The sequence below is a fragment of the Stenella coeruleoalba genome (assembly GCF_951394435.1).
Source record: "Stenella coeruleoalba genome assembly, chromosome: 1".
Taxonomy (NCBI): Eukaryota; Metazoa; Chordata; class Mammalia; order Artiodactyla; family Delphinidae; genus Stenella; species Stenella coeruleoalba.
Genome location: NC_137169.1, coordinates 145121082 through 145139632, shown reverse-complemented (window position 1 = coordinate 145139632; position 18551 = coordinate 145121082). Strand labels below are relative to the sequence as shown.

Here is an 18551-nt window from a genome sequence, read left to right as displayed (position 1 = left end):
CTGGTCCCTGGTGCCAGAAAGGTTGGGGACCGCTGCTGTAGTCCACTCCTTCAAGTCTGTGCTCACAGATCGTCTTTTCAGTGAGGTCTACCTTGACCACTTGATTTATTTATTCATTTATTTTTAAAGTTTTTTTTTGATGTGGACCATTTCTTAAAACTTTATTGAATTTGTTACAATATTGCTTCTGTTTTATGTTTTGGTTTTTTGGCCATGAGGCATGTGGGATCTTAGCTACCAGACCAGGGATCGAACCCACATCCCCTGCACTGGAAGGGGAAGTCTCAACCACTGGACCACCAGGGAAGTCCCTTGATCACTTTAAAATTGCACCTGCATGCCTCATCCCCTTAGCCCCTTTAATTTTTTCCTTATAACTATATTTGGTAATGTAAGTCTTAATTATTAATATACTCAGCTATGGATTTTGTTGTCCACCCAATTTTTGTTTTCTTTATTAATGTACCCCAGCACTTAGAAGAATACCCAGCATGTAGTAGGTATTAGATAAATATTTACTGAATAAAGGGATGAATTCCCTTTACTTGACTTAGGACAATCCTCTTAGAAAAGCTAGACTTTAAACTAGATTTTTGGAGACATTTTAATACTAATCAAATTAGTTATAGTTTAATATTTAATATTTCCAGATATGTACCTGGAAGAGTAGGATAGGACTTTGATGGAGATTCTGGTAAGGGATATACTGGACAACGAAAGAACTGTCCATCCTTGAGGCTAGGTAAATCCAGGTGCTTCACTCCACTTAAGCTCGCTCACAGGGACAATTCGGCCAGAACTAAGGCTTCCTGGAGTTAGGGTTCCCGGAATCTGTCTCCCTGGAAGGTGGAAGAGGGTACCTGAACCAGCTCTGCTACTCTTTCGAAATGAGCCTCTGCAATTCTCCTAGGCCTTCGCTTAGCTCCCTGCAAAGGGAGCAGTGTGTGGTCACATCCGAGACTGTCCTGAGGGTGTAACAAGCAACCTTCAGAGAGGAAATCCAGGACATTCTTGAGCAACAGAAAAGCAGCGCCTCAGAAAGCTGCTTTACGCATTTCAAACTTCTTTGGTTTTATTTACTTATTTTTATTGTGGTAAAACAGGTAAAATTGACCATTTTCGTCATTTTTAAATGTTTGGTTTTTTTGTTTGTTTTTAGTTATAGAAAGTCACACATGAGTTCTAAATCAGAATTTGGATGATGGCAAATGAGACGAAAGGCGACAGCCCGAGGACTCCTTCACCAGGAACTCTCGGAATGCGCTGCGGGCTGAGACGGCCCTGCCGATCTCCATCTTGCTGGGACGGGGCAGTGGCCGGGCCTCCAGGGACATCGGCCGTTCCAGCCGTGCGGCCGGGTCCTCCCATGAGGTCCGGTCGCCTGGCTTCGGCCGAGCCCCGCGGCACCGCCGCGGGGAGGACCCGTCCAGGTGCCGAGTCTCGGCCCAAGGTTCAGCCTCCTGGCCCAGTTCGAAACTGCGGGGAAGTGACGGCCGCAGCCCCCGGGCTCCTCCGGCGTCTTTCATTATTCCGTCTTTCAGAGGCGGCCTTACAGTCCCCGGCCCCGCCTGCAGGCGCGCGCTCCGGTCGCTCCGCCGCGCGCCCCCGGCGACGCGTAGTCCGAAGGCAAATAAAGAAAAGGTGACCCGGCGCCCGCCAACCCGGGCGCGAGCCAGCCGCCTCGCCTCCCTCCTGCCGCGGGCCCGCGCAGGCGCGCGCGGCTCAGTCCCCGCGTCCTCCCCTCCCCCAGCCAGCCTCGCGCGCCGCGGGCGGGGCTCCGCGCGGGGGGCGGAGCCGGCGCGGGCTCGGCGGGGGCCAGGCCCCGGGATTAGTTGGTTTCGGAGCAAAGCGGGGGGAGTCCGGGCCGTCGCGAGCGCTGAGTAGACAAAGCCGCGTCCGGGGGCCCGGTCGAAGGTGGGCCCGGAGCTCGGTGGCGCCCCAGACCGCGGGGAGAACTCTGCGGACCCGCACGCCGCCCCACTACCCTCCGTCGCTTTGCAACAGGTCCGCCGCCTCCCGGGCGGCCTCCCTCTGCGCTCCCCACCCCCGCACCGCGCGACCCCCTGGGCGCCTCCACTCGGCTCCGAGCCGCGGTCTGGCCATCCGCTTCGATGCGGTTCGGGTCCAAAATGATGCCGGTAAGCGGGCTGGCGGGTGGGGGCCGGGGCCGGGGTCGGAAGTGTGCGGGGTCGCGGGCGGGGGTCTGGTGCGCGCCTTCGTGCAGGTCCCGAGAGGAGCCCGGGGGCCTGAGTCCGCGTCGCGGGTGGTCTTTGCGTTGCAAACCTCGGGAGAGCTGCTGCGGCTCCATCCTCGGGGCTCTCCACCCCAAGCTCCTGCGTGCGGGAGCGGGGAGACCCTCACCGCGGGGAGGGGTTCCAGCAACTGCTCCAGAGTCGGTGAGGCAGCCACTCGAACTTTTCTTTTTCTCTCTGGTTGGGTCCTGACTTTTTGCAGTTCTTGAAGGTCAAGAACAAGGGAACCGGGAATCTTGTTATTTGCTTTGTCTTTAAACAAACAACTTTAAGTTGGAGTGAAATATACCTACTGAAAAGAGAACTCTTGCTTTATTTTTAGTTGAATTTCGATCTTGATAGCTGTGATGGCAGACAAGCCACTCTATCTCTTTCTGGAAACTGGTTTTAATAAATGCAACCTCAAACTTTTTGATCGCAGTAAACGCATTTGCCTGGTTCCTGCTGCTTCCCACAACTTGTTTAGCTAGACCTCTGAGAAGATTAGTGAGTTGTTTATAGGCTCTGTAGGCTTTTGACGTGGCCACCAGGACACAGGTGAACAGCAGGTTTGAGACATTTGAAATGCCCCTTTCCTTCAACGGTCGCAGAACCTGGAGGCTTGCAATGGCTTATGCAGACTTCAGTAGTGTTTCCTCGAGGAAGTTGTACTTAAACCTCTCCCACTGAAGCGGGATCATCTTGCAGTCATCCGATGTTTTCTTATGGCTTCATTTGTTAAAACAACGAAACAACTTTTCTTTTACTTTTATACAATCTGTGGAATGAGTGGCGACAAATTTTGTTTATATGCAGTCACAGATGCAGAATATAATATTCTGTCCCCAGGCCGCCTAGCTTGTGTTTAAGGAGGGCGTCCCTAAACTTTCACGTACTGGACACACTTAATTTATTGGATTTGATAATTGAGTTTAGATGGTTTGGGATAGTTTGTCCTGCCAGGATTCGGGGAATTTGAAAGTGTTAATAGCATTATGCATCCTATTTTAGTTTAATACCTGGTTATGAAGTTAGGTTTGTGATGTGAATGCCCAATATTAAAATACGGACATTGGATAAGGGTGAGGGATTTTGCTGTTAAAATTTTTTATTCCTTGGATTTACATTTCTTTGCCTTAAAATAACTTTTGCAAGTTGTCTGTGAATTCTTCTTAAAAAATAGGAGCAAGACAGCAAATGTGCGTTGTTGCAATATGATTTCTTCCTTGAAGAAGGAAGGTGTTCTTTGGGTTTTCTTAATGCTTATGAAAGTTTTCTTTCTCCCAACTACATACCAGATCATCACAATCTATAAAGATTTATGTAGCTCTTTAGACTATATTTAATTTAGCAGCATGGTTCTTCTGATTGCCTTTCCTAATGTCAGTAGACTCTTAATGAGACTGTGTGGTGTGATGGCATGCGCAGTATTTGCTCAGCTCCTACCTTTGTGACTGTACCCTTTTTTCTTTTTTACTGATTTGTTCCTCAATTTCACCATCTGCAAAATGGGGATGATAGTAGCTCTTAGGGTTGGTTGGGAGGATTAGAGTTACTGTTTATGAAGCAGTTGGTGCCTCATTGCCTCGCTTAGAATAGTTGCTAGATAAGAACTTCTCCTGAATTTGCAATATTGGTTAAACTGGAGATTCTTATACTTGCCACACACAAAAATATGAAACAAATTTTCACTTAGTAACCTCATGTTATACGTGTCTTTATCCTGTAATGTTTGGGGTACTTGAAAATAAGACTGTTTTCTTAAATATATTCTCCTCTTTAGCTTTTAATATGGATTTTTATTCCACCAAGTGAGGTTTTGAATTTATTACTTTGAAAAATTCTAATTTATCAGGAAGAGCATTATGCTTAATATGGAAAAATGGATAGTCTCAGAAAGTAGATAGTTGCCTTGATATACTTTCTTGTTGGGGTAAAATGTACGTAACATAAAAATGACCATTTTAACCGTTTTTAAGTGTATAGTTCTGTGGCATTAAGAGTACAATTTTTTGATCTGCTTTTAAAGGCATGCTAAAAATAATTTGCTGTTGATATTTAGGCTGCATTATATTAAAAATGTGCAAATAAATTGTGTTCATGTGTTTTCTCACCAAATGTTAGAGAATCAAGTGATTTTCTTCCATGTGGGACATGAAGTGATACTTGGACCCCAAACCAGAAGGGGATGATGCATTTTAGCAGGCTAACTAAAAATAAGTAGACAAGCGCTGAGAATCACAATAGAGGTAATGATAGGTTATTGCAGAAAAGGGGGTAATAATTACACTCATTTTCAGATACCTGCCATAGTTAGTATGTCTGGTTCTGTGATATTTCCACAACTTGGTGAGGAGAAACTGATTATGCTTTCATACTTGACACCTTATTTTTTCTTCATTAAAGAAAGGGTCATTTGCAGTATGACTTTTTAGTGAGCCACTCTCATAGTGTATTTACTTATCAAATAAAGGGAAATCATCATTAAAAGCAAAATTTCTCAGCCATTTAAAATTATATCAGATATCTTTTTTTCATTGCTTTCATTTTGTGAAGTGTTGTATTCAAAGAAGAATATTTTTATGAAGGAGCTTAGCTAACTCTAAAAGCATTCACTGTTCTTTTAGATATAGTTTTATCAAAGTTTTTGTTTGTACTTGCTGCTGAAACGTAAATTAACAGAATGTACACACAAAACCACACACAGTATTCTGCAGTGCCACATGGAAGGCCAGAGGACTTGAATTTGCCTGTCTCAGTGGTTGATGTCATATATTTGGCATTTATATCCAGCTGTGGTGGAAATGAACTGTATCTGTGCTGTCCAGTGTGGTAGCCACCAGCCACCTGCAGCCACTGCACTTGAAATGGGACTAGTGGGACCAAGGAATTGAAATTTTTAAAAAAATATATTTAATTTTAATTACATCGAAATAGTCACATGTGCCTGGTGGCCACTGACTGTATTTACAGTGCAGTCAGTTTGACGAAGTGGCACAAAGGATAATTTTACATTTGAATCCCATATTGCAGCTTCACATTTACATTAATAGTTTAAATGAAATAGTGATGACCTGTTTATCCCTAATGACTTGGAGAATGGTTTTTCTGATTATTTAATTTAGTGTTCTGCCTAAACAAATTTTATCATGTAGCCCTAATACGGATAATATTTTCGAGAAAATAATAGCTTATTTTAAAGAGCTCAGTTGAACTAATCATGATTTATTTTTAGGTTTATGGCTTCTTATCTTTTGGTGCTTCAGAGGTATCGTAATTATTTCTAGTTATCCCATGATGCTGTGAAATAATATCTGATTATTTGAGCTTCTAGTCTGGGGAGTCTGGGGCCAAAAAAATGGGATATTGTAGTAGCTCCTTTAGAAGTTTGATACCTGGTCAGTCGGATTTACATATTTCTAAAGGCAACTAGGTGCAGCTTCGTTAGATGTACAGCCCAAGAGCTTAACTTCTGCTGAAATACTTGTATTAGTTTCATATAGAAGTGCTGGTTTTGCCCCTACTTTTTTTTTTTTTTTTTGCGGTACGTGGGCCTTTCAGTGTTGTGGCCTCTCCCGTTGCGGAGCACAGGCTCCGGACGCGCAGGCTCAGCGGCCATGGCTCACGGGCCCAGCCGCTCCGCGGCATGTGGGATCTTCCCGGACCGGGGCACGAACCCGTGTCCCCTGCATCGGCAGGCGGAATCTCAACCACTGCGCCACCAGGGAAGCGAAGCGCTGGTTTTGTTTGCACATATTTTCCCAAACTGAGATTGTGTTTTGAAATTACAAACCTTTCAAGTTATAGCATTGGAACATTGTATTATTATGATTATACCACGTCCTGAAAGAATTTCTTTTTGTTGTTGAGTAGTAATGTAGTGAGTTAGTTTAGGTTTTATTCCAGAAGAAAGTTTAAGGTAGGTTCTCTATAGAATTGTAATTCTCAAAGGCTGTTAAACAAATCACCTATTTTAAAAAATGTGCAAAGTATCTCACATTTCATGTGCTGTAGTGAAATTTGTTGCCTTGTGACTTCTGCTACACTAATTAAAAGCTGAAAAGCATTTAATAATTTCTGTATTTTTACCTGTTTCAGAGAAACCAGATTTCGACTTTATAAAGAAACGTAGCACAAACGTGTACCTGCTTATATTTAAAAAATTAACTTAGAACTTCTTTATCTGGGAGGGACACGGAGGGTCATTTATTAATACACTGCTTCTAGGAAGAACTGTTTTCTCTCCCTCTTCACGTCCCCTGCCCCCCAGCAGCAGACAGTAAAAACAAGAAAACAAAACCTCTCTTTTCTGGCGCTTTTAAGGAATACTGTAGACCTTTATCTCTTGGTAATCTACCATAGTGTGTGAGACTCCTTAAAAAGTCTTTCTAAAGCTAACTTAACACTGAGCCATTCTTGCAGCTCATGTGAGGTCCAGCCTCTCTCTAGCTCAAATAGGGTAACTGCGTACCAATACGTGTTGGTAGGATTTGCCGTCATGTATTGTAAACCTCTCACCACCCTTCTCTACTAACAAATATCACAAAGAATATGAAGAATGGGATATAAGAATTCAGGAATCCGGGGTGTTCTTTTCAGCTCATGCCATGTCGTCAAGTCAAACATTATTTAAATACATTTTTTTTTGACGGTGTGCTAGGTACTGAACAGAACACTTTCCTTAATCAGATGTCATTGAGAAAAGCACACAGAGATGACAGACCGTGTGAGAGGTATACTTACGCTGGAGTGGTAGGTGAGACAGTAAAAGTTTTCATCTTGTTGGGGAGAGCCAAGAAGTCTTAGTCATTAAGGAGATCCTTTAGGAGCACTGAGCATTAAGGAGGATTCTTAAAACGTTCTGCATACTGTCTTATCAAAAGAAAACTATCTTATCGAAGAAATGCAAATTCTCAACATAGTTAGATCATGTGCAAGAAACGTAGCTTCGCAGACTCAGCCACTGTGGCCATTTTTAGCTCTTTTCTACATAAAATTTATCCAAAAAACAAATGATTTATTTGGTTAGTGGAACCAGATTTTCATTGAAAATGTTCATGGGGCCAGTAAATACTGAACTTTCCCTTTTGAAATGCATATTTCAGTGGATTTTCTAGAAACAGATTTATAACTTAGTACTATTTATTTAAATTTGAAACATTTCTACCAGAAATCCCTAAGGCGCAAGTTTAGGAAAGTAAACTATTGTAGAATACCAGTTGAAACTGCTAGTGGTAAAAATAAAAAATGGTCAAGGCAGTGTATTGGTCTTCCACAGTGGAATGAACAATTTCTCTGTAAACCAGCATGGGTGAAAGCCCTGTGCTCTCATTTCCCACCCAGGATGGAGAGGGAGCTTCTCCTGGAACCCCGGTGTGCCCAACACCTGCCCCGAGGTTAGGCTGCTCATCCCAGATAATCTCCTTATGACCCTGTGAAGCGAGGCTACCCCCTTCTCATACAACAGATAAGGAATTTCAAGTTCAAAGGGTTTCGGTAATTTACTGCAGGTCACTTGGCAGAAATGAAATGAAAACGAGGTCTACCTGTGAAGAAATGTTCTAGAATGGTTTTTTTTTGTTTGTTTTCTTCTGTTTTGGCTGAGCCGCATGGCGTGTGGGATCTTAGTTTCCCCGACCAGGGATTGAACCCATGCCCCCTGCAGTGGAAGCGCGGAGTCCTAACCACTGGACCACCAGGGAAGTCCCTCTAGAATGTTTTTATATACTGGGCAGGACAGTAGTCATGATGTTCTTTTGGCTAATGATAACTTCAAATATTGCTTTTCAGAGCATAACTATAATTATTTTTGACGTAGAAAAAGGAGAACAGAGGTATCTTCCCATATTTAAATCCAAACTGGATGAGAAGATTGGTAAATGTTTCTTACCAAGTTTCGACTGATGTGGAGCTGACCTCACCCTGTGCAGAGTAAACATCTCAGTGACTATTAGTTTTTCCTATGTCTAATACTTCCATAGAGATCTTAGTTCTTCCACATCAGCAGAGAAAGAGAAGGGGTGTAATGATTACCTTTTTTTTTCTCTCTTCTTTCTTTTTAATGTTTACCTTTTGTATGAGGGGTGTTGGATAATCTTTCTTTGACGGTATCTTTAAACAGGGTGTGAAGGTGATGAGGTAGGAAAGAAAGGGCAGAGTAGCGTAGGCGTGTTGGGAGCCGTGGAGGGCAAGGAAAGCGTGGCGTCTGCTGAGAGATTGCCATCGTCATTGTGCAGTCATTTCCAGCGGCTTGAGAGGGACAGCAGTGACTTGAAGGAATGCCCGCTGCTGGTGGGATCTCCGGGCGGGGGCAGAGTGACAGCATCTCCCCTTGCTGCCCCAGGGTTGTCTGTATAGTGAGCAATAGTGATTCAGTTTAGTCAGATGAATTTATCGGAAGTAAACTAGGGACTGATGTCAAACGACATCACATTAAATCATCGCTCTTCATTCTTCCTCATTAACCTGCTGATTGTTTTTGGATGGCCTTTTGGAGACAACATCTGTTCAACAGGTATTTTTAGCGAACATCCACTGTATTCCAGCCACGGTTCTAAGTGCCATGGACACAGGAAAGAAGAAGAGAGTTTTCGGGGAGCTTACCTTTCAAGACGTTTAGTGTGGGGCTTGGAGGGGGGCGGATATGGAAAGTAAAAAAACAAAACATGAGAGGTGTGTAGGATTTAAATAGCATCATGTGACTGGGATGGCTGCTTTAGATTGGATGGTCAGGGAAGTGACATTTCGGCTGAGACCTGAATGACAGGAAGGGGCTGGTCTTGTGAAGATTTGTGGGAGGGGCATATCAAGTAGGCAGAATTCCCAGGGGCTGGTGTAAAGGCCCGGAGGAAGCAATGGGGATGGTGAGGCTGGAGATTAGCAGGCTGGGGGGGGGGGGGTGGCAGGAGCGGAGGTGGAGAGGTGCAGCGTGTAGGCTTTCCTGGGCTGGGGCGAAGATTTTAGGTGGCAGGGGAGGGGATGTGGCAGCCACTGGAAGAGTTTTAAGCAGTAAAAGTGACATAATCTGAGAGGTTAGATAAGATCCCTCCGTTGCTGTGTGAGAATGGATGATGGCGGTGCCAGAGCGAAAGAACTGGGAAAGGTGCGAAGACTGATAGCCCACGTCATGGGAAGACTACAGAAAACCACCTAAGATGGATAAAAGCGTTATCACACCGAGGGCCCAGCTGTTAGTGTGAACTGGATGTGAGCTCAGTCCACACAGTGTGTGACTTGCTCTAGGCGTTCAGAAGCTTCAAGGGTGAGAGAAGAAACAGTAACACCTGCCCGGGGTTGGGATTAAGACCAGGACAGGGATGGGGAGGGTAACATGTCCACAAGCTCCTCCTATGGGACTAAAGAGAAACGAGATTTTTTATATCATTAGAGAGCTCTGCAGAGCTTGAGAGAAAGCCGCCTTCTGTCCCCGTGGTTCTTTAAACGGAGAGGGGCACATCAGGTTTCTTACAGAAGCCATAACCCTGCAAGTGTTTTACAACAACTGTGCCTTTGACCATGTGACCACGCCACCTTGGAAGCTTCTGATACTTTCACCTACAAGTTCCTTGACCTCCTTTTTTTTTTTTTTTTTTTTAAAGCGCTGTGATAATCTTCATTTTATTGACAAATACAAAGCAGCTAGCAATCTAGGAAATTCAAGTCAGAGGCGACTTGAATTCTAGAAAGGGTCTCCTCATGCCAGTGTTTTTCTGCACCCCAACAATATCTAGTTGCTAACTGATACCTGGTTTGTGATGTGTAGGTCGTTTTTTGGTAATTTATTGATCTCCTGGAAAGGGGGGGGCTATGTTTTTTTTTTTTTTTTTTGCAGTACGCGGGCCTCTTACTGCCGTGGCCTCTCCCGTTGCGGAGCACAGGCTCCAGACGCGCAGGCTCAGCGGCCATGGCTCACGGGCCCAGCCGCTCTGCGGCATGTGGGATCTTCCCGGACTGGGGCATGAACCCGTGTCCCCTGCATTGGCAGGCGGACTCTCAACCACTGCCGGGGGGGGGGGGTGCTATTTTGGATAACACTTTTATTTTAAAGGTAGATAGGATCCTTTCTCTGGTAGGTTTTGCTTGCTGCTTTCAGTGGTCGGGAGACCTGGGCGTTATCCTGCTTTCCTTCCGTTCTTCTGTTTTCTCCCATAATGGTTTCATCACTGTCACGGACCCCTCCTCTCTAGCCCCTGGTGCTCCTCTTCTGCATCACCCCTCGCCTGCCTGGACTGGGGTGATCCTCTCCTTATTTATCTTCTTACCCTTACTGTTCTTCATGCCTTCAATCCATCTGTACACTTCTTCGTGGTGATCTTTCTTACACTACTTCGTGGTGGTCTTTCTTTCTTTTTTTTTAATTAATCAATTTATCTATTTTTGGCTGCGTTGGGTCTTTGTTGCTGCACGCGGGCTTTCTCTAGTTGTGGCGAGCGGGGGCTACCCTTCCTTGCGGTGCGCGGGCTTCTCATTGTGGTGGCTTCTCTTTTTGTGTAGCACGGGCTCTAGGCGCATGGGCTGCAGTAGTCGTGGCATGCGGGCTCAGTAATTGTGGCTCGTGGGCTTCAGTAGTTGTGGCTCGTGGGCTCTAGAGCGCAGGCTCGGTAGTTGTGGCGCACGGGCTTAGTTGCTCCGCAGCATGTGGGATCTTCCCGGACTAGGGCTCGAACCCGTGTCCCCTGCCTTGGCAGGCGGATTCCTGACCACTGCGCCACCAGGGAAGACCCCGTGGTGGTCTTTCTGAAACAGCAGTCTGTCTCTTCCCCCTCCAGAATTCTTCCAGACTGACTTGTATTACTTACAGACTATGATATAACCTCCTTAGCTAGATACAAAGTTTCTTTATTGTCTAGCCCAGTAGATTTCGATTTCGGCCTTTTTGTGTCAAGATAGACTTCCAGAATATTTTGCCTCTCAGTGGGCAGTGGAAGTGATTGAAAGACTCAAAGCACAGAACAAGTCAGCACTTCCAACCCAGCACCCACCGTGGAGGGGGAGTAAATAGTGTGTTTGCTTTGTGCTGAATGGAAGAGCAGCCACCTCCTCACTGCTCAGCCGACCTTCCTTCGGGATCAAGGGGCAGTTCTGGAAGATCTGCTCGCCACCTCACACATGCTCCCAGGGACCCTGCGTTAGGACTGTTTGTGGGGCCTGATCCGTTTTCCTTTCGCTCACGGTAAGTTGCACCTTCTTGTATATTGCCGTCCACCACCTGCTCTGCGCCATCTGACTTTGCCATAATCCCCTGTGTGTGTAAAACAAGTTTTGTACGTTGTAGGTTTCTACGGCGCAGCTGTGGCTCACTGGTTAAAAAGTGACCTGTCTCTTCTGTTTGTCCTCCCACCTTCCTGTTTCAGCAGTTCCAGGATTGCAGTGAGGATAGCGTGCTAGGTTTCCTCACGCCTTTACGTGTGATGTTTTTCTGCCTGGATGGCCCTCTTCCTGCTTGTCTTACTCATCCTGCAGTTTTCAGTTCAGTAGTACTCCTTGAAAGGAGTGCTTTTTTTTTTTTTGTGGTGCGCGGGCCTCTCACTGCTGTGGCCTCTCCCATTGCGGATCACAGGCTCCGGACGCGCAGGCTCAACGGCCATGGCTCACGGGCCCAGCCGCTCCGCGGCATGTGGGATCATCCCGGACCGGGGCACAAACCCGTGTCCCCTGCATCCGCAGGCGGACTCTCAACCACTGCGCCACCAGGGAAGCCCGAAAGGGGTGCTTTTTTTTTTTTTGGGATTGAGAGGAAACTGAAGGAGGAACTTCTTCAAAGTGACTGACGTTGATGGGATAAGACTCAGTCTCAGGGGAGGTGACTGTTCTGTTGACGTAGATGAAGTGCTTATGTAATCAGATACCTAAGACCAGCTAGTTTTTAGTATGTAATGAATTTTTCCCACAATTAAAGTAACCACTTCATATGTGCTGTGTCATTTTCCCCAGAATGGTAATTATCTCAGAAAATGATTGTGGACTCTGGGTAACACTGAATGAATGGCTAGGATATCCCATATGTGATGAACTTTTTTTTTTTTTTTTGCGGTACGCGGGCCTCTCACTGTTGCAGCCTCTCCCGTTGCGGAGCACAGGCTCCAGATGCGCAGGCTCAGCAGCCGTGGCTCATGGGCCCAGCTGCTCCGCGGCATGTGGGATCTTCCCGGACCGGGGCACGAACCCATGTCCCCTGCATCGGCAGGTGGACTCTAAACCACTGCGCCACCAGGGAAGCCCTGTGATGAACTTTTCTAACAGTACTGTTCAAATTGGTATTGAGACGAATGTGTCATTGATTTCTAGATTCTACTCACTTGCTATTGTGACCAAAGAAATAGCTTATGATGTAAAAAAAAAAAAAATCCATTGAATATGATTTTATAATTTTTTTTTATGTAACTCAGATATCTCATAGAAACTGATGGACTGATGTTTAAAATATTCCATGCTAAAAAGGCAGTACATGTGGTGTATGAGTGGTATACTTAGTGTAGAAGTAGGTTTAAATATCATTGATCTTTAATACAACATTAGTAGATGTAACTCATGGTAATTGATGAAAATTTAATAAAGCAGTTTAATGGCCTCGAGAGTAAACTCTAGGCAGGAGAGACGGCTCAGAAGTCATAATAGGCCTCTCTAAGCAGTGATCATCAGATAACTGTAATAAGGTTGGACTGATCATCAGGGAGGCTGGAGAGTATCTGTTTGAGGGAAAGGACTCAAAGCTGTATCCCCGCTGCTCCTGAGGGAGGCTCCACAGAGACCTCTGTTGGGTTGCCCACTGAGATGGGGGGCGAGGCGGAAGGGCCGACCAGGCTGGGATAACTGGGGTAACGGGACAGCACACTTCCTACAGAAGGCCGGCAGCCCAGCCCACCTCTAGGGCGGAGTGTGTCCAAGATAGGGAGCCAAGTGAGCCACCGGGTGTTTCGGTGCACGGTCCCTGCCAGCAGAGCGACCACGGGAGCAGACAGCCGGGACTCCAAGGGGCAGGACGCTGAAAACCCGGAAGATCGGAACTCTCTGCATCTCATTTCTAACCCCCTTCCAGGGTTGTAAGCCATAGTTGGGCTGAATGGCTCTGTGCATTTGAGAGATTGAAAGAAGCTTTGGTTGCTGTTGCTATGTCTTAATCAAATCCCCTTTCTGGATGTATGAGTGTTAAGAGAGGTGTTTTTCTTGACCAGTTATAGGAAGCCTAGTGGCAGCATCCTCTTCTAGCAGGAAGTCTGGGGGCTTCCTTCATTCATGACATTCTTTCTCCACAGAGGAATTATTAAATACAAAACCCATCTTGACTTTAATCTCACTACGAGCATTATTACCTGGCTGTCCCTATGGTGAGTTTCCTGTGAGTTGTAAGATTGCAGAGGATTTATGTCACTCTTTTTACAGATTGTTCATTTTTCTCTAAAGGACAATTTTTTTCTCCTCTTACATTGTTTGTTTTTTTTTTCCCCTCTTAGGTAAACCTAAGCAATTTGAGTTTTTGTAAATCAAAGCTCTGAAGGTGTTATTGCAAAGCTTAATTTCCTTTCTCTGACAGGGAACGTCTTAAACTCTTAATTCTTTTTTTCTTTCTGTGGAACTTCACATGGTTTTTTCAGTCAAAGGAATAAACTTTGGCCTCTGACACAAGTACATTTCTTGTAAATGCACCGGCCAGTTTTTTTTTTTTAATTTCCTCTTGGAAAAGTCTTCCAAATTTTAATCTGAAATAATTCCTCTTTGAAATGAGTCATTCTTGTGTTAATAGCATAACATTATAGTTACAGTGAATACATGTCCTGTAAAAATGGAACTCTTAAAAATAAATCTTTGATCTGTTCTTTTTAAGTGAAAATTGTCTGTGACTTTGGATGTTTGGAAAGGCAAACCTTCCTTCAGACATGACAGGTGTGAATTACCGTGCACAGCGTGTGGGGAGGTGTGGCCTGGCCCAACTTAACATAGTGTTTGATCTTTCCCTGAATCTTCTTTCTCTTCAGATTGATCACTTTAAGAATCGAACCACATTTACTATTTTTACTGAAATATTTTCACATTGTTTTATCACAATTTGTATTGTGTTATGTGTACTTTTAAATTGTAAATTACTGTAAAAATATATTAACGTTGAGATTTAAACAAATTTAAAGTGACATCTATATCCGATCTCCTAATACCATGGATTTCACTTACATATTCCATACAAGTCAGTTCCTGTGTCCATATGTTTTAGACTTTTTTTTTTTTAATTTATTTTTGGCTGCATTTGGTCTTTGTTGCTGCGCACGGGCTTTCTCTAGTTGCGGCGAGCGGGGGCTACTCTTCGTTGCGGTGCGCGAGCTTCTCATTGCGGTGGCTTCTCTTGTTGCGGAGCACGGGCTCTAGGCACGTGGGTTCAGTAGTTGTGGCTCGGGGACTCTAGAGCGCAGGCTCAGTAGTTGTGGTGCACGGGCATAGTTGCTCCGCGGCATGTGGGATCTTCCCAGACCAGGGGCTCGAACCCGTGTCCCCTGCATTGGCAGGTGGATTCTTAACCACTGCACCACCAGGGAAGTCCCCAGATGTTTTAAATGGTTACAATCTACAACTTAATATTACTGTTTTATAACTTTTTCTTACCATTTTTCTAACACTATACTTACAGTAGTTGGTAGCTGGGTCATAGTCCTTCCAGCAGTTGTATTTTAACTTACTTTTCCTTGCTTAACTTACTGGATATTTAGTTTTCTATCTTGCTGTTTATTGATCTAGCACCGTAGTGAAAATCTTCAGGCATTTAGAGTTTTTCTTCATTTTATTTATTTCTCTAGGGATAATTCATGAGGTATACATAAATTTATGGTTTTTGATACATGATTCATTTTACTTTCTAAACGGGATTTTTAACAATTTTTAGTACCATCATTATGTCTTTGAATGAATCACTTTCCCACAACCTCATCTCTGTTATATCATCTTTTAATAGAAGACTAATTTAATAGTTGTAAGTGATGCCTTGTTGTTTTAATTTAATTTATCCTCCCACCCCCAAGTTTTACCATTTGTATTGCCCTATGTGATCTGTCTGTTATCGCCTCTGCTCTTAAGTATATTCTAGATTTGACTCTTGTTGTTTATTGGGTAATCTATTCTCTTTGTGGCTCATACTATAAAAAAATGAAGTTCTTGATTTACAAGTTGGAAAGAAGTTAACAGTTGATGTCTGTATGTCACTGAGAAGGGCTGACCAGCTTTTAAGGGAAGAAAAGCCATCTCCTCTGTTCCATCCAAGCTAGACGCCATGAGCATTTTCAGATGCCCCAGCAATTTATTGTCCTCGTAGCCGCAGGTGCAGCTGTAAAGGCTCATGTGTTGTTTTGATCTGATTATTGCTGCACTGTTTATGATGAAGTTAATTTATGTCACAAGTTCCCAGGAACACATTTGTGAGTCAGTGAGAATAACCAGGATTCTCACAGCAGCCTCCCAGGGGATTTAACTCTAGGGAACTCCATTTTCCTTGCTTCCATATGGGAAAGAAGCTAAGGAAGTCACCTCTATTTTCTTGAGAATATGGTGTTTTAAAAAAATCTGGGGCTTCCCTAGTGGCACAGTGGTTGAGAGTCCGCCTGCTGATGCAGGGGACATGGGTTCGTGCCCCGATCCAGGAGGATCCCACGTGCCGCGGAGCGGCTGGGCCCCTGAGCCATAGCCGCTGAGCCTGCGCGTCCAGAGCCTGTGCTCCGCAACGGGAGAGGCCACAACAGTGAGAGGCCCGCATACCGCAAAAAAAAAAAAAAAAAAAAATCTGAAGCATCAGGAAAAGATGGCATTTTGGAAGTAAGGTTATTATAGATTATTATTTTTCTATTATTTCTTAATGCTTTCCATTAATTTATGCCTCTTTGTTGAAACCTCAGTGTACCTCAGATCACATTCATCTTTCTCTTTTCTGAATTTCCATTTTACCTACAGCCTCACTCATGTAATTTGGTGCTAAATTGTTCTCTAATCTTTTCATGAGTAAATTTTATTTCTTTTAAGAGATTTTTATATTTCTCACATAGTAAGTATGTAGTAGGCATTTTTAATTGTGATATAATTCACATACCATAAAATTCACCCTACAGAGTATATAATTCAGTAGGGTTTTTTTTTTTTTAGTATATTCACAAGGTTATCACCACTAATTCCAGAACATTTTTATCACCCCAGAGAGAAACTCCATCCTCCAGAGTCACTCCCTATTCTGCCTGCCCCCCAGCCGCTGCTAAACATTTATCTAGTTTTTGTCCCTATGGATTTGAATTTTCTGGATGTTTCTTTCTGTGTCTGGCTTCTGTCACTTAGCATAATGTTCCCAAGGTTCATCTATGTGTAGTACGCATCAGTACTTCATTCCTTTTATGGCTGAATAATATTCCATTCTAATGGACATTTAAGATATATTTCTTGATTTTTTATTTTTAGTCCCCGGCTAAAGTTAAGGCAGTATGGTAACCCTAGAAAAGCATTGTCAGACAGATATTGATTTGCCTTACATATCTCACAGCCCAGGGAATAAAAATGGTACTTTATGTTTATCTTACTAATTTCATTATTGATTCCTTAAAAAATCAATTTTAGAGCTTCCCTGGTGGTGCAGTGGTTGAGAGTCCGCCTGCCGATGCAGGGGACACGGGTTCGTGCCCCGGTCCGGGAGGATCCCATGTGCCGCGGAACGGCTGGGCCCGTGAGCCATGGCCACTGAGCCTGCGCGTCCGGAGCCTGTGCTCCGCAATAGGGGAGGCCACAACAGTGAGAGGGCCCTGTACCGCACAAAAAAAAAAAAAAAAAAATCAATTTTATTATCCAAGTGATGTTTAATCATTCTAGAAAACTTAAGCATAGATAAGCTCCCCCAAATTTATTTCTTAATCTTATCACCAAGGCATAACTACTGTTAATTTGGTGAATTTAATTCCAGGCCCCTTTTTTTTTTCTTTGCATGTATTACATGTGTGTATGCACATATATTTTTCCAGTTGTATAGTAAGATATGGTGAATACTGTTTTGTAATAAAACAATACATAACTGACACATTTTTGAAAGTTTTGCTCTTTGTGCTTTTTCCTTCTAAATTCCTTCTAAGATTTAGCAGTTTTATTTTTTATCATTAAAGATCATGAATTCTTGGCCACAGGTGTTTTCAGAAGGACTTAGTTGATAGAATAGGCTAAAATTTCTTTCTTTAGTAAGTTTTCAACATGCTGATAAAACTGCTTCATCAAAATGAAATAAAAACAGCTTCATCTTGATTTTGTTTTATTTTTTAGGTAATTAAATTACATTTTGAAGAATTCTTTTATCTTTTGTAGCACAGTACACTTATGAAACAAAGATGAAAGGAAAGTAGCAATATAAAGAGCATGTGTGCCTACTTTTTCTCAGGTTAACATGATAGATTAGTTTAACCAGCCCTCTGTTTTGACCCTCTTCTCTTTTTTCTTTACATTCTTCTTTTATTTTTTTTAATATTCTTTTCTATTATGGTTTATCCCAGGAGATTGGATATAGTCCCCTGTGCTATACAGTAGGACCTTGTTGTTTATCCATTCTAAGTGTAATAGTTTGCATCTACTAACCCCAAACTTCCAGTCCATCCCTCCCCCTACCCCGCCACTTGACAACCACATCTTTTTTCTTTTTTGTTCCTTTTCCAAGTAAAGTTAAGAAGAGAATTGATACTTATTGAGAAAATGCCCGTTTCACTTTCTCTATAAAATTTGAAATAGTTATAAATTATCAGTAAAGCCCATGATTGTGGGCAGATTATAATGAAAAGATTTAAAATTATAAGTGATATATAAATGCAAGTGATAGTTAACCTTTATAACTTGGGGACATACTTAAAGTCTATAAATTTAAAGATGGGTGAAGTGAGTCTTAAAGGTTGATTTCAAATGGTGTGATGCTTTGTGTTCTAATCAGAATTTTCTAGGGGGAAGTGTAGCAGTTAGAGGTATTATGGCCATCAGGAGCAGCTGGGCCCAGTGGGTGGTCCCTCTCCCCCACCGCTTCTCTGGTGTGGATGGGAAGACACTTGCTCTCAGCTGCACATGAGCTGTCATACTGTCATGGCTCAAAGACACCCCTTCCAGCTATATCGCTGTCACCATGCTGTGGTGTCCAATTAAGAAATCTTCAAAATAAAGGTAAACTATCTTTGTAACTTAAAAAGTAAAATCACTACAACAAAGGAAATAAGTGAGAACGGGACTGCTTTGGCCAAGCCTAGCATGAAGTGGTTGTGGGTTCTCCGGACGCAGATCACTGCTGGGCAGTCTAGGGAGCAGGCAGTGGCTAGAGATACGGATTCAGCATCA

The 18551-nt window shown here is 43.6% G+C and overlaps 1 protein-coding gene across 2 annotated transcripts in view; it reads left to right on the top strand.

Moving 5' to 3' along the window:
• Positions 1-899: 899 nt before the first annotated feature.
• The window catches only part of TP53BP2 (tumor protein p53 binding protein 2), a 68160-nt gene continuing 50508 nt past the window's right edge, over positions 900-18551 (top strand). Inside the window, exon 1 of one of the 2 annotated variants that reach the window (XM_079925552.1) lies at positions 900-2138. In XM_079925552.1, the coding sequence (XP_079781678.1) occupies positions 2112-2138 (27 nt within the window). In that variant the 5' untranslated portion in view covers positions 900-2111. The remainder of the gene's footprint in view (positions 2139-18551) is intronic. The other variant, XM_079925554.1, reaches the window with a different exon arrangement.